This window comes from Ruditapes philippinarum, unplaced genomic scaffold, assembly GCF_026571515.1.
Source record: "Ruditapes philippinarum isolate M1 unplaced genomic scaffold, ASM2657151v2 ctg11291_1_1_1_1, whole genome shotgun sequence".
Lineage (NCBI taxonomy): Eukaryota > Metazoa > Mollusca > Bivalvia > Venerida > Veneridae > Ruditapes > Ruditapes philippinarum.
The window spans coordinates 109954-125282 of NW_026854998.1; the positions used below are offsets into that span (position 1 = coordinate 109954).

At 31.7% G+C, this 15329-nt stretch overlaps 1 protein-coding gene across 1 annotated transcript; it reads left to right on the forward strand.

Annotated features, from left to right (window-relative positions):
• Positions 1–140: 140 nt before the first annotated feature.
• LOC132741755 (xanthine dehydrogenase/oxidase-like) lies at positions 141–15205 on the forward strand. The gene is made up of 18 exons (XM_060730014.1): positions 141–149; positions 1131–1259; positions 1842–1968; positions 2341–2402; positions 2774–2848; positions 3197–3253; positions 3899–4040; positions 5942–6112; positions 6667–6743; positions 6973–7063; positions 8267–8355; positions 8865–8980; positions 10901–10969; positions 12281–12431; positions 12845–13037; positions 13450–13628; positions 14296–14415; positions 15018–15205. The coding sequence occupies exons 1-18, from the start codon at positions 141–143 to the stop codon at positions 15153–15155; spliced, it is 1995 nt and encodes a 664-aa protein (XP_060585997.1). The 3' UTR covers positions 15156–15205.
• The last annotated feature ends 124 nt before the right edge of the window (positions 15206–15329 follow it).

Below are 15329 nucleotides of genomic sequence, written 5' to 3' on the forward strand. Positions count from 1 at the left end.
TTACATTTCACATGTTAGAGTAAGGCAATTTTCTGGTGCATGCGAATCAGTTGCATTTTGTTTGCGATATAAAACTCCAGAAGATAATTTGTTATTATCGAAAGGCTGGTGAATTAAGTACGCTTTTAAAAACATTCGACATGTTACAAGTTGGCATTTTCTGGTGCATACATATCAGCTGTATTCGGTTTGTGATAGATAATTTGTTATTATCGAAAAGTACATTGTACTCATGTAGCGAACACAAGATGTTTACGCTTGTTGCCTAAGATTTTATGCCCGTGTTCTTTTTATTAGTTGATTATAAAAACTTGATTATTTGGAGTAATCTTTTATTTTGACTGTATATGCAGCTCGTTTCACACATATGGTGTTTGTATTAAACGTGTTACGTATACTTATACATTGTTATATCGCTACATGTACTCATTACATTGTGCATTTGTTTAAATTTTATAAACATTCAGCATTTTGTAGATATCCGGGCAACCTCTATGAAATTGGTGCATGTATTTCAGTTGCACTTTTATCAAATATGCAACATATTATGATTATAAAAGTACATCGAGTAAACTAAATATTTCGCGATTTTGACATTTAATGTTTTATACAACTGTCAAGTATTGTATGTTTACTTTGACAGTTTATCATAGTACCATATTGTGAAATTCACTTTTAGTCAACATAATTATAATTATGATGTACAGTATTTCGTGAAAGTAATTATGTATTATCAATTCTTCTTTTATTTCCCATTAATGTAGTCCATTTTCATTACAAATTCATTACGGTTTTCCCTTCTAGTTTGTAACATAAATGCATTTAAATTTCATTATGATGATTCTTATAGAATGTATCATAAATGCAGCTAAGAAATTTTGCATACTGGTGACCTTTAAAGCATATAACTGCCCTATGTTGTCAATTTTACAGTTCTATATAGTGTCCATTAGGGGTGGTCTACCTTCAATAATGATTCTTTTTGTATGTATTATAAATGCAAATAAATCTTTTTATATGTAACATATTAAATGCAATCGAATATGATTATGATGAAATTTTTTGTATGTCTCATAACTGTAATTAGATAAAATTATAATTATCCTTGTTTGTCACAAAATTGCAATTAGATTTTCCTGAATGACTTTATACACTATGCTGTCAATGCATGTTTGTTCCCGCTATGTGCGGCACACGGCCTGGCTATCACAACTGTGGAAGGAGTTGGAAACCCTGCCACTGGGTTACACGCCGTTCAGGTAAATATTACCGAGACAAGCTGTATGATTCATAGCTATAGACTTTTCCTAAATATCGTAACATTTAACAGTATATAAAAATGCTTCACATGCTGCAATTTTTCGTTCTTTTGCAGTCCTCTGCCATTCATATATGACTGTACATACCATTTTACAAAACATTTTTTGTTTTAAACTTTCTATTGCCTTAACTTAATTGAAAATAGTATCTTGTAGATGAAATCCAAGCACATGAAATCACATATGATAATACATTGTTATTATAACATTTTGTATGGATTCCTTTGGGAAAGATCTCGGTTACTTTGTTTAAATATAAAATTGTTTTGTTATATATGTCATCACTTGGTTTATGTCATTTATCTCCACAATAATCCATAACATAACTTATTACACGAGATCGTACAAACTTAGATTTTAGATTTTTTATTCATCTCAGTGTGCAATTAACAACAACATAATGCATACAAATGTATTACCCTTGTTTTATGTTTTATATACATACAGGGTATAATTATAAAGCTGCGTTTTAAAACGGGTAGGACGAATATTCCTTCATACTATATTATTATAATTATTTAGCAACGATTGGTGGAATCTCATGGTCTTCAGTGCGGTTTCTGCACTCCTGGTTTTATAATGTCAGCTTTTGCCTTACTGCGAAACAATCCAAACCCGACACGTGACCAAGTTGAAAGCGCTATTGAAGGTATTGTGTAATGTGACTATAATCTATTGTTTCTCTGGGATAATTTTATATTTACTTTATTTATTATTATTATTATTATTACTATTATTATTATCATTATTATTTCTATAATCATCATTATTACTATTAATATTTGGTTGCTTTTTATGACTTATACAAAGCATTAATAATACAGTATTTCGTGATATTGGTCAATTTTGTTTATAATTCAGAAACAGTTTATTCATCGATCGCCATCTGATCATTATAAAAGATAATTTATGATAAACTTATTAACATGTTCATAAAAGCGATGGGCGAATTTATAAGATCCGTTTATTTATTAGTAAAAGATATATTTTATTCATATATTCTGTTGCTGTATATTGTCAGGAAACCTTTGTCGATGCACGGGATACCGGCCTATTCTAGATGCATTTCTAACATTTACCGAGGTATAATAATATAAAACATTCTTAAATAGTCCGAGCAATATATTAAATATTATAATGATTTGTCAGGGCTTTACACCATGACATCATGGTGATGTTTTTTTATTACTTGGAAATGTACAATTTTAATTAAAGAAAAATAATTAAACAACGATTTAAAACAAAATTGCATGTCACATTTTGTTTTCGCATGTAATATAATGTGATTTTGCGATGACATGGTAAAGAAATGTGTAAATCTATAAAACTACAATTTAATAAAATCATAAACAATAATGTTAAAAATGTCAATTTACATGTAAAATACGCCAATTTAGCCATGTATCAATCATATTTGCAGCTGAGATTAATTTTATTTTCATTTTTGTCATCAGGACGGATGTCCAATGGGTGAGGCATGCTGTAAAAATACACGCTCTGTAGAAAGTAACCAAGACAAAAGTAAAAAGGTATTTAATAAGGTGGCTGATTTGGTACACTTTGAGCGTTGCGTTGTCGAACATAATGTAATGGCACATTTACAAAATAAGGAAGATAATGTAATGATATATTCAAGGGAAAGAGGAACTATTTAGCAAGCTGATGCATCTTTTCTGTATTTATTTAGATATTGCCCAAATACCAATATAATATAATAACATGATTGTATTGTATTGTACACATAAAGAAATACGATGCAAATTGTTTTTGTTGTGAAATATAGTTCTTTCGAAACAATTAGTCAAATTAGATACAATATATTTTAAACAATAAATTTCATTGATGTTTATAGCAAAATTATTAGTGTCATATTCTAGGAACTGGTCACTGATGATGATGATAAACAGGTTGCAATATTTCCGCCAGAACTTCAGGTACGTGTGCGGAGATTTTTGAATTTTGTTCAAAGCTTTGTCAATGGTTCTTCGACGTACAAGTTATTTAATCAGTATATCGAATTAACATTACGTATTCAATTTATCAGTTTTCCGCTCTTTTAAGTGTATGTGGTGTCCATTAAAATCATCTAAAGATACAACAATAAAACTAAGGGACAAGCTGTTAAACTTAACCTGCAATTTCATGAAAATAATATCACAATGCACATGTTTTTTACATAAAGTTATTAGATACAAATATAACAACATATTTGTTTACTTGATTTTTACGAATCAAAATAAAACTAATTAACACAACATAACATTAACTGCTAATAATAACAGCTCCTTCCATAGGCCAAAATAAAAAGCATTCCATAAGAGACGACGCCGCTCACCGGCGTCGCCAATAATGAAAACATATTGTATTACATAACTGTAACAAAGTGCTTCTTACAGTAAACTGTTACTAGTATGTTGGCGGATTCGTTATGAAAATGTCTATTATTGTAACAAAAGGATGGTTATTTGATGAAAAAGTGACAAGTCAATACAGCTTAACATAATATATTTATATTTTTTTCGAAAATAAAGTCCGTATCGTTGTCTGGTATAAAGTGCATATGTTTTAAAATTGCTTAGTTACGTGAACAATATTTCGACAAAGAGGAACATTTCACGAATGGGCGATACACATGGTACCGGCCAGTTAACTTGCAACAGCTATTAACCCTCAAAGAAAAATATCCACGGTCTCCAATTATCATGGGCAACACAACAACAGGTAAAAATATTCTACACATAATGGTATGGAACATCATAACTGTTATAGCATGAACACACGTTACCGGTATGTGCTGCTTATATAACGTACATATGTATGTTGGTGTTGACGTTTGTTAACCATAACCACCGCAACGCAACGAAAAATACCATTAGGCTAGCATTGTCTAATATATGATGTGAAATAATTATTACACGATAAGTGTGGCCACTTTACTATGCTTATGTGTGATTTAATTATGATTAATTTTGATAATATGATGTCAATTTGCCATTCCTTGACGCTAGTTCATATTATATGTAATAATATTATTTGACAATTTTCCACTAAACGTTGCTATTATTCAAGACCAACGATCAAACGTGGTGATTTGCAAGATTATGAACTAATCAAAATTCATGTTATTTTTTTGCATACATCAGTGTTCAAAAAGAATGATATTACATGTGAGCAAAACTTATGTCATTGAAATTGTTATCAATGGTTTCATGTTAAACCCATAACTCATGTGGCATTGATTTCAATTAAAATGTGATCGTTAGTGAACTTAACATACTTTTCGGCCCTTATGTTAGGCTGATATCCATGACATGTTTTGATGAAAAAATGTCCTCTCTGTAAATGTCCTATTATACTGTTAAGTACAGCAAATAGTCTTGCGCAATGTATTAGTTACAGCTCTTGTTTCTTTTTTAAATCACGCGTCACATATATTTTCAATTGATTCTGTTTTGCTGCATTTGAATACAGGAGATAAGCTATAGCATTGTTATTATTCATTTTAAGTTTGAAGATTAAGTCAACTTACAAACAGACGATACGAGAAGAAAAAAAAATGAAAAGAAAAACTTTAGACTTAATGGCCTTTTAACTACGCTTAAAAATTTAACGTAGCTCTAAAACTGGCAAATCTTTCCATTAAATCACGAGTGAACGTAACGAGGAATGCGAGTGCTGTGACCGGAATACGTTACAACATATTTCACCTGTACTCATAATAACCTTGGAAATTAACCTGTGTTTATATTAAGTAAACAGGTTGTGATAGTGAATGAGGATGATGACATGGCATGTTATTACAGTGTAAAGTCTCGTATAGCGATAAGGCATGATTTAATTAAACAATAATACCGTACTATAATAATAATTGACCACACAAAACAATGAAAGAAAACGTATCAATTTTAAAATGATACGGAGATTATAAAAAAACAATATTAAGCTGAAATGATATTGTATAATGACAAATGGCCATAATATAATGATAAATAAGCATCAGTAAAAAGGAAATTGACATTAATTTATCAAACATATTCATGATAGTAATGTGACACATGATCAGAATATACAGGTGAAACAGAATTGTTATAAGAGAAATTAAAAAAGAAAAGAAAAACAATAAAGAAAAAAAACAATAACTCAACAATAACAAGAACAAAACAAAAGACATAACAAATGTTACAAAAGACATAACAAATATAAGAAGAAAATAACAAATTATAATATATTCTGTGTATCAAAGTAAGATTGACATATTCACAAGCTATAAAAGTTGTTGTGCTCATATCAATCCATATATTGGCGTGTTTGAACTTTGAAATTTTTAAAATATTGCTTCATCTACAATTTCCAACCAAACCTTTTTTGATCTTACAAAACCAGAAAGAAATAGAGACCCCTAAAACGTTTAAAACAGCAATATGACACTGATCGCGTTGCAAACATAAGATTTAAACGTGTAACGATAATAATATTTACTTGTAAGAACTCATAGAATATTTAAAATTAGAACATAATTATATTTGTTTTGTTTTTTCCCTATAATACATACGCCTATCGTAAATATCGTTACAATGATGTATATCATATAATGTATATAACAAGTATGGTCTTATTTCAAGCACGTTACGTGGCGAATGGCGCTTTTGATGATGAAAAGGTTCTTCTTTATGGAGGTGATGTTGCCGATATGAAAGGCGTTACCACCACAAAAGATGACATTATAGTAGGCGGGGCATGCACTATATCTGAACTTGCTGAACATCTCCAAAATGCAACGGAAAACCTCAAAGGTGATATTGTTACGCAGTCTCATTATGTTTGGTTTTTATTGTTAATTCGTCTTCGTCCTTAATTCTACAATTACAAGTATATATATTAAGAGAAATTAATGTATAATTAAGATAAAGCTTGGTATCAAGATTTAAAAATATCTGTTTGAAGAACTGTAAACACAATCCTAACTTCTTTTTAAGTAAATATTATACAATTCTTCGAGATTATGGAAATCATTGTCTGAACAATTTAAAGTTTTCTATTGTTTAAAAAAAGTACCTAGTACCCATTTTGGTCTTTCTTTCATCTCTTTGACGAACTGAAAATAAAATCCCAACTTCATTTTTAAGGAAAGTGTAAAAGATATACAATTCTGTGAGATTAGAGAAAACCATTTTCTAATAAACAATTTAAATCTGTCTATTGTTTTAAAAAAGTGTGCCTTTTGCTAGTACCCATTTTGTCCTTCTGGTATAAACGTTTAAAGGAATGTAACTGTATAGAATATTTTTCTCATCGCTCAAGTGATGGACATTCTTTAAAGAATTGATTTAAAATATCCTTTTTACAGATGATCAGAGGAGGCACGTAACGGTTCTTCTAGAAATGATATCTAGATATGGATCTGAACAAATCAGAAATGTTGCGGTATGATCAGTGTTTATTGCTTATTTCATTAAAGTCGTCCTAGCATATCTTTAGTTAAATACACAATTACGATAATAAAACATATTGTAATTACTTGCCTAATCTATTTTACAGGTGACTACCACGATTGCTTATAATGACATGCTTAACTCATTTTGTTGTTTTTTCTACTAAGTATAGTTTCCTATGTCCTATTTCTTAGTTCTGTCTTGTTTGTCTTCATTTTCAGACTCTAGCTGGTAGTTTGATGTGTGGGCGTAACGATTCTGATATTAAGACTTTGTTTAAGGCAATTGGCGCCAAAGTACGAATTGTATCATGTAAGTGTTCATATTTTGGGGATTTAGTGGTTTATAAACTTATAAATTACTGTATGCATGAAAGACATTGCCTTTGTTTTACCAGCTGGAATGACATTTTAATATAAAATGGAATGAGGTATTGTGACTCCAATAAGAAATAAAGAGGAGTCGCTTTTAAATATCTGTCTCTCTGTGTTTTTATCAGAGACACTAAATGTTACAAATGAATTTTGGTTAGGTTAGGATAAATTAGTTTATTATGACTGCCAATTTCTAGGCGTTGTGATTGACTGTCCGTAAGAAGGGATATGAGCATGTTGATATTGTTCAAAGCAAACTTTGTCATAACGCCATAAAGATTCAGAATGGCGCTAAATTTAATCATCTACTATTACAAACCAATCACTAACCACTAAACGGTATATATTGTACCAGCCGATCAATCAAAACAAATTTACCCTCAAACAAATATTACGTTTAAAATTTAGATACAGAATGCGTTTTTGTTCTGTCTAATATACAAAAATAAGCTGGAACGTTTGGCTGTGCTTTCTTATGAACATTTAACTGCTTTATGATTGCATTGTCTGGAGTCTATTGCTCTTTTATGACTTATATAAGAACATCGGAGAACTTTGACTTACCAATCCTACCAAAATGACGAATTGTAATGTAATCATATAATAAAACATTTATTGTATGATGATTTTGGTAAATGTCCAAGTCTACCGACCTGCCTTATGTGATACTAACCGGCACCGTCATACAATAAGTGTATGTATATTCAGGCGGCAACAGATAAATAGGTATTTAATACAATGAAAAATGTAATGTGATCAATAATTGCCTTGATCTGGTATAGATTAGAAGAAACTTTCATCTGTCGCCACTGACCATATGAAACGGGTATTGTAGTTAAGACTGAGTAAAAGAAAATTAAATCACTTGAAAAAAAACAAGTGTCCTCCTTAAATTAATATGCGAAAGAATTTAATAATATGAAATTAACATGTTGTTTTTCGAGATCAAGCCTCGTTGCATTTTAAATGTCTTGTTGCAACATTTACCAAATAATCCGGAACATTTCATTATTTGTTAACATTGCTTTAGTAGCTAGCATAATATTAGCTGAAAGTTTACTTTTTCTTCAAGATATTTTAAAACTCTAAACACAGTATACTTCAAGAAGTTGTTTATTAGATATGAATATTTCAATTTTAGTAAAACGGTCAAGGGTTGTGCCTTTGCACGATCTCAGTATACAGGATGTTGAAGTCATTACTGAAATCCACATACCATTGGCTTCAAAGGTATACTTAAATTTATTGTTTGCAATTGCAACAATGTAATGATCAATGATAATGTGACACAGATGTATGTGGTAGCATTAAATACGTTTTACAATATCTATCTATGCGTTGATCAATAAGCGCGTATAATCTTGAATAGCGAAAAAATCACGTTATATGGTTTTCCAATTACAGTGCTATAATTGCATCTATCAGCAACGAAACGTCAAAATTTGATTGTATTCGGATTTTTTTTTTTACAAAATTCTGTTTAAGTAAGCTTATGAGAAAGAGAGAAAGACAGTGATTTCACTGAACAACTGTTAAATGATTATCCTAACTTTTCAGACACTGGTGAAATTCAACTTTTAACTTCTCTAAAGATGCGTAAATTGATGATATATATACATTTACAGATACATTTAATATTATATCATGGCTTTCTTAAAGATTATTTTTCTTAGACAATGTAATGCAATTCATATAACCGATACAAACATGATATTGATATAAATATGTAAATTCTATAGGATGAAATTAGTGCTTTCTACAAGCAGTCGGAAAGAAGATCTTTCTCCCTGGCAATTGTCAATGCTGGGATGTTTGTAAAGATGGGTCCAAAGAATGATACGATCGAAACTCTAAGGTAACGACTGTAGATCATCTGTATACAAAAAAGGACTGTTTGAATATGTTATCATTATTTCGTACTTCAAAGTTAAGTACTTTAAGAAGTTAAATGTTGCGGACTCGGTTTGATTGAGCCTGTTCATGAACGGTACTGTAGATTGCAAACTACCGTCTATGCCCACTAGCACCTGCCTAAGTGCTTAAGCAGAATTCAACATATAAACATAAAACCTTATAGTAAAATTTTGAATTTAGAAACATCCGCAGATGTGTTCATACGGCGTTCATCATAGAACCTTCAATGTGACACTTCCGTGCCATTCCATGAAAAGCAACTATGGTCCCCAAGTAATAGAAAGTGCCCTAAACGAGAAAACAATGGGCGGAACTAAATAAATGGAATTTTGAAAGGGGATCAGAGGATATGAAGCTTGGATATCACAGATAAGACGTCAAAAGACAACGTTAAAAATCAGGCAACATATCCTAAGGGTGATTCATAATTATTCAAGTAGAAATATTGGAACCATCTAACTAGAAAATGCCGAAAAGTTAAAACTAAAAATACCACAAGCACATCAATAACGTCGTGCTGAACGATCTTTAAGGATCAAAAATATAACATCTCTGATTAAATGTACGGGGCGACTTTGTACAGCCTCCACACGGCACAAACAACGCAGATGTGGCGATAAAATCGAGAAAATACAATTATGAATGTCTTAAGAAAGCCCAAAACGACAAAATTAAAAATGTTGTAGGCTCGGTTTGATTGAGCGTGTACATGGAAAGTTTAACTTTGTCGGGCTGGTATGATTTCATAATGAAATTGCTAGTGATCTTTACATGGAAATTTAAAAAAAAACTATTAATCAATCCTTATCTGTCCAAGGACAAACATAACAAAAATGTTCTTATCATTAATAAGTTGTTATCGATTGACAAATATTTTTAAGTACAACGTATGTACAATGTATCAACTGACACAATGACAACAGTAATATTGAATAAGATAATGACATATTTATATTATAATATAACTTTATGCAATCAAATTTTTATCACTATCATATCTAAAATGGCAGAAAAAATGTGATGATTCATATCAATACACTTTATTATTACATCTTTTATGACAATATTTGTTTCTAAGATAATATTCTGATTGTAGAAAACTCTCTAGACACCATATCTAAATGATCCTGTATCTCATTTTTTCGTATGGTTTTAAATCATAAAAATAATGCTCAAATGAAGATTTATCAATATTGTAAGTTCCAAAAAGCATTATTTGTAAAGATATTTCAGAATTTACATTTCATGTAAATAAAGGGAGGTAGATTCTAATTAGAAATTAATTTTCGATAAGGTCTTAGCCAATTTTTTCAATAAAAATGAATGCATATATTTTAAAGATTACTTATAATGCGTATAAACATTTGCGGTACATATTTAACATATGTTTTTGGATGTTTTAAAATTGTTTTAGAAGAATAATAATAAGCACATATAAAATTTAACTTAAGTGTTGTTACAACCTTGATTACAACATACAGGATTTTTAACAAAAATGGTTCTTCTTTGTATAATCTGCTAATGATTCTTTATTCCAAATGTTTCATTTCATGCCAAGGCGTGGACGGTGGCTTGCACGTGCCAGTACCGTCCATTTTCAGGCTCAGGCAAGCCAACCCTGTAACATTTTTTTCAATGTTACCATTGTGGTCGTTCTTTGTGCTTTCTTATTTCTCTTGCCTTATGTTATGGTCACGAGATCTCGTTTAACATATGCTTCAGTAAAAACAAAGCTAAGAATTTTTAGCCGTCTGAATGAAAAATCAAAACTTAAAAACAAGATTTTTTTCATTTTGAAACAAGGACAGATTTGTAAAGAAACTGTCTCCATCGTTATCAATCAATTATTGTTTTTATTTAGGTTATGTTATGGTGGCATTTTCAAAGAAGAACAGGTTATTGACAAAGTAACTTCAGTTGCAGCTGGAAGGTTTGTATTTGTACTTATCTTGTTCTAGCTATGCTGTTTAATAGAATAGTGAACATTTATATTGTCTAAGAATTTATTAAAATAGATTAGGTTTTCTACAGTTGAACAATAGGATTCAGTAGTAAATAAAGCCAACAATGTGCTTTATTTCTTATTTAATATTTTGATGTTTTATGCAATGACTGCATGCTCCTTCTAAGCAATCGAGTATATTAATGTTAAATGCGACATAAACCTTACTCAAAGATTGCCTCAATACTTTGACAAAATTAAATTAATCGTTTCCCAGGTTATAACATTTCAAGTTCTCGAATGGTATTAAATATTATATATATTTAATAAAACATGCTAAAAAAGGACTGTTTCCGTGAGTAAATTTAAGCGAGTGGCACTTTGAGCGGATAAAGCTCATCATTAATAACAAATCTATTTTAAAGCAACTTTTATACAACAGCTTATAGTAAGTTCAAGACTAGATAACAAGGTTACGAGTTCAGAGACACACAGTTCTTAAGTATTTCCTCTATCATAACTTAAGGCCCTGTCACACGAGACTGCGCTTTTACTGCGTTTGCACGGCGTTGTTAAATCTTTAAAATGTGATATGTTTGATGACGTGAAGACTTCACGTAGTCTTCACGGCGTCCTCATGGCGATCATGGCTTTGCTATGGAGCTTCCACGGCGTTTTATTTGGCGATTGACTACGTTTGGACTGCGTTTCTATGGCGTTCTTTGCGCTTTTACTGCGCATTTACGGAGCTCATATGGCGCTGTCGGGACACTCAAACAGCGCTGAGATAGTAAAGCTCCGTAAAAGCGCCGTGCACACGCAATATAAGCGCGGGAAAGACGCTGCGCAATCTCCGTACAAGCGCCATGGATAACCACCGCGCTCATTTGGCGTTCCTTTTGCGCTTTCAAGGCGCTCCTGTTGCGTTGTAGGAGATGCTTCTGAGTTGCTACGGCGTCATATCTGCGATCCCACTGCGCTCTTTTTAGAACGTCGAATGACGGCGTTTGTTTTGAGCATGCTCAAAATGCGCGCCGTCGGTCGGCGTTCTATGCGAGGCCACTACGATGCTGCGACGATGCTGCGGCGATGTTTAGGATTTTACTGCGCTCAGCTCGGCGTTCTGAATTTTTTTTGGACGCCGTGAGAACTCCGTCCTAGTGTGACAGGGATTTTAGATCATGCAAAGGTAAAATAAATTGTATTACGTAGTTTTCATTATGCTTCATGTCTGTATGTAACCTATTTGCCTTTTACTCCGAAAACAAAGTAATTTAAAACAGAGATTTCATGTTTTAGAAAATTTGACGACAGTTTACTTCATGATATTTTGACTGTAATAAGCGAGGACCTTAGCATTGACAAAAGCCATACTATAGTTACATACAAGGTTTCGGTGGCATCAGCCCTGTGGTTTAAATTTTTCAACTCGGTACAAGCTGAATTACAGGTGAGTCGTTTACATACAAGAAGGAATGGAGATACGCAATTCATGCATCTAATGTGTCATGACGGTTATATAACATAGTTTAAATGTCATCAAATTATCCAATGAGTATAATAAGATATTCAAACATATAGGCATGATAATCAATTTATTGCATGACTAAAGTAAACATGTCCGTCACATTTTGAAAGAAAACATTCTTTTGTTACGTATCGCATAAAAACAAGAACAACCCTTTCAAAATTAAAGATTGGTCGATTAGCCATTTACGTTGCTATCAGATATTTGCATTCTGAAAGAAAGATGCGCATTTATGTCAGTTTCGTTAAGACAATACCCATTAAAACTGCAATTTTGTTCACCTAATTCGATTATATAATTATAATATATACGTAAAATTATTGTTTTCTTAACAGCTGCACGAACAAGACTATAGTTTAAGCCGTCCAGTTTCCCTACCACCCTATAGTAGCACTCAGGTGTTCGACCCGTGCACTGGTGAAGATCAAGCAGGAAGCGATGCTTTAGGGAGAACTGTACCTAATGTCCATTCGGAAGCTGCCGTGTCAGGGGAAGCCATCTATGTTGATGACCTACCAGTGCATCAAAGTATAGTTTTTGATTAATTTATTTTATACCTTATTATGGTTTACTGCATGCATAACGAGTACACATTTAAACGTAACTTTTATTCAGCTAGCTTGTCGGTGGTTCTAACCAGGCTCCCACTCGATCCAGAAATAATACACGAAAGAGCAGCTCGGTCTTCCTTCGACAGTAATGTGTGAAAGTCGCCATATAATCTTTAATGTAGGCGTGACGTATAATAACAAAAGTAAACGTATCTTGATTTAAAGGGATGAAAATCACTTTATGGATACAAATTCAGCTATCACGTTTTGTCTAACTGGTATGATAGTACTAAAAAGAAGTGACAAACGAAAGCAAATAATGTGAGAATAATCACATCAAATTACTAAAGGAGATTTTTAATGATATCACCATTATAACACTATTTTAGATGAGCTATTCGCCGCCCTTGTCCTAAGTAAAGTAGCACATGCGAGGATTAAAACGGTTGACACAACACAAGCCTTAAAGCTTAAAGGTGTTCGTGGATATATTGATCATACAGACATCCCTGGAATAAACAAGTTTGGTCTGTTAATACCAGATCATGAGGTTTTCAGCTCAGGAGAAGTGCGTATTGTTCCTATTGCTTATAACAAATAAGTATACTAGTCACTCTGACACTTTAAAGATCATATAACAGCTTTTGTGCTTTTATGCTAACTGAAGGAAAACGTTTGCTTAAGCCGTAGACGGTCAATTTTACTTTTCAGTACAGTCCATGAACAGGCTAAATCAAACCGATCCTGTAACATTTTGAGTTTTGTCGTTTTGGGCGTTCTTTAGCAGTTCCGTTTTTTCTACTTCCTTTAGCTTTCACTCATTTACTTTTTACATGGACCGGGTTTTACGTAGAACTAACAAACCGTAGCTACATGGTAATCGTTTTTACATAAACAAAATACTCAAAACTCAGCATAAGGCGAGATTTAGACTAGTGGCAATACAGGACAAGTGTTTAAATTTAAAAACCTGAATCACTAAGTTTAAAGCGCTGAAAAACATTAGAATATTGTCTTACAACATTGTACAATATAAGAGTATCTGTAAAGTTGTAAACTCAAAGAATTTCATAATAAGCTAGCCATTTTTATTAATTTGAATTCTACTCTATATTATTATTTGCCTAATAAATCAATGAATAAAATGGTGTGAATTATCTTGCCGGTCGGTATTTAGATCGTTCTTGTTATGTTTTATTGTATTTCCATTATTTGAGATATTTTTCTTTCATAAGATTTTAGCATTTGGTCAGCCAATCGGAGCAATTATTGCAGACACCAGAGAAGTTGCACAACGAGCTGTGTCCTTGGTGAATGTTCTGTACGAGGAGATGAAGCCCATTATAACGATAGAGGTACAATGTTTATAGTATAACAATATTTAACTAAAACGTTCAGTACTAAGTGACAAACTTAGATTGTATGCATTGTTACAATCACAATTATATTTATCCTTGATTAAAAGTGTTAACGATATAACTGTAAGGCTCTTTGACATTTGTAATACTTTTTTTATTATAGAATGCTTAGAGCGCATAAATTATTATGTTACAATCTAAAAAATAAAAGCATTTCATCAAAATACAACAAAAACTCAACATGTCATAGAAACAAGGAGCCCGATTGTTTCATACATTATATTTTAGCTGATTTTAAAATGCATCCAGTCCAATGCAGCTAGGAAATAAATAATATTTGAATACAGGAATTGTTTAAAAAGGCATAAGCATTCAACATACTAAATATACAAGACTGTTGTATGGGTTCAACGTCATTCAGCCTCGAAAACAGTTATGCCTGAACAGCTTTGTCTGTAAGAAAATACGAACCAAAGATTTGATTAATTATTACTACTTATGATGAATTATGTTCAACTGATAAATAGATATGTCAATGTATAAGAACCATTTTATGATGATCTACGTTATTGACAATTCGGATTTGAATATTTAAACAGGATGCTATAGAGAACAATTCTTTTTATGGCGAACCACAAGTATTGATAGATGGAGACATGGAAAAAGGATTCACTGAGTCTGACATTGTGATTTCAGGCGAATATCAAACTGGATTACAGGTAGGTTTTTTATGTTGAATAGATAAGATCATAGCCAAATACAAATAAAAGAAAACGTAAAAATATCAGCAATCGATATTGTACAAGAAACAACTGAAAACTGTAAAAATAACATAAAAATCAATACATTTGTTTTTGGTAAATGTGTATTTCAGATGATTTAAAATGTTATTTGTTTTGATTTAAAAAAAT

What these genes read in the sequence shown, in the direction of transcription:
- LOC132741755 (XM_060730014.1), top strand. An exon ending in CTGGGTTACACGCCGTTCAG is followed by an intron (nt 1,260 to 1,841) that starts GTAAATATTACC and finishes ATAATTATTTAG; the next exon opens with CAACGATTGGTGGAATCTCA. An exon ending in CGGTACAAGCTGAATTACAG is followed by an intron (nt 12,432 to 12,844) that starts GTGAGTCGTTTA and finishes TTTTCTTAACAG; the next exon opens with CTGCACGAACAAGACTATAG.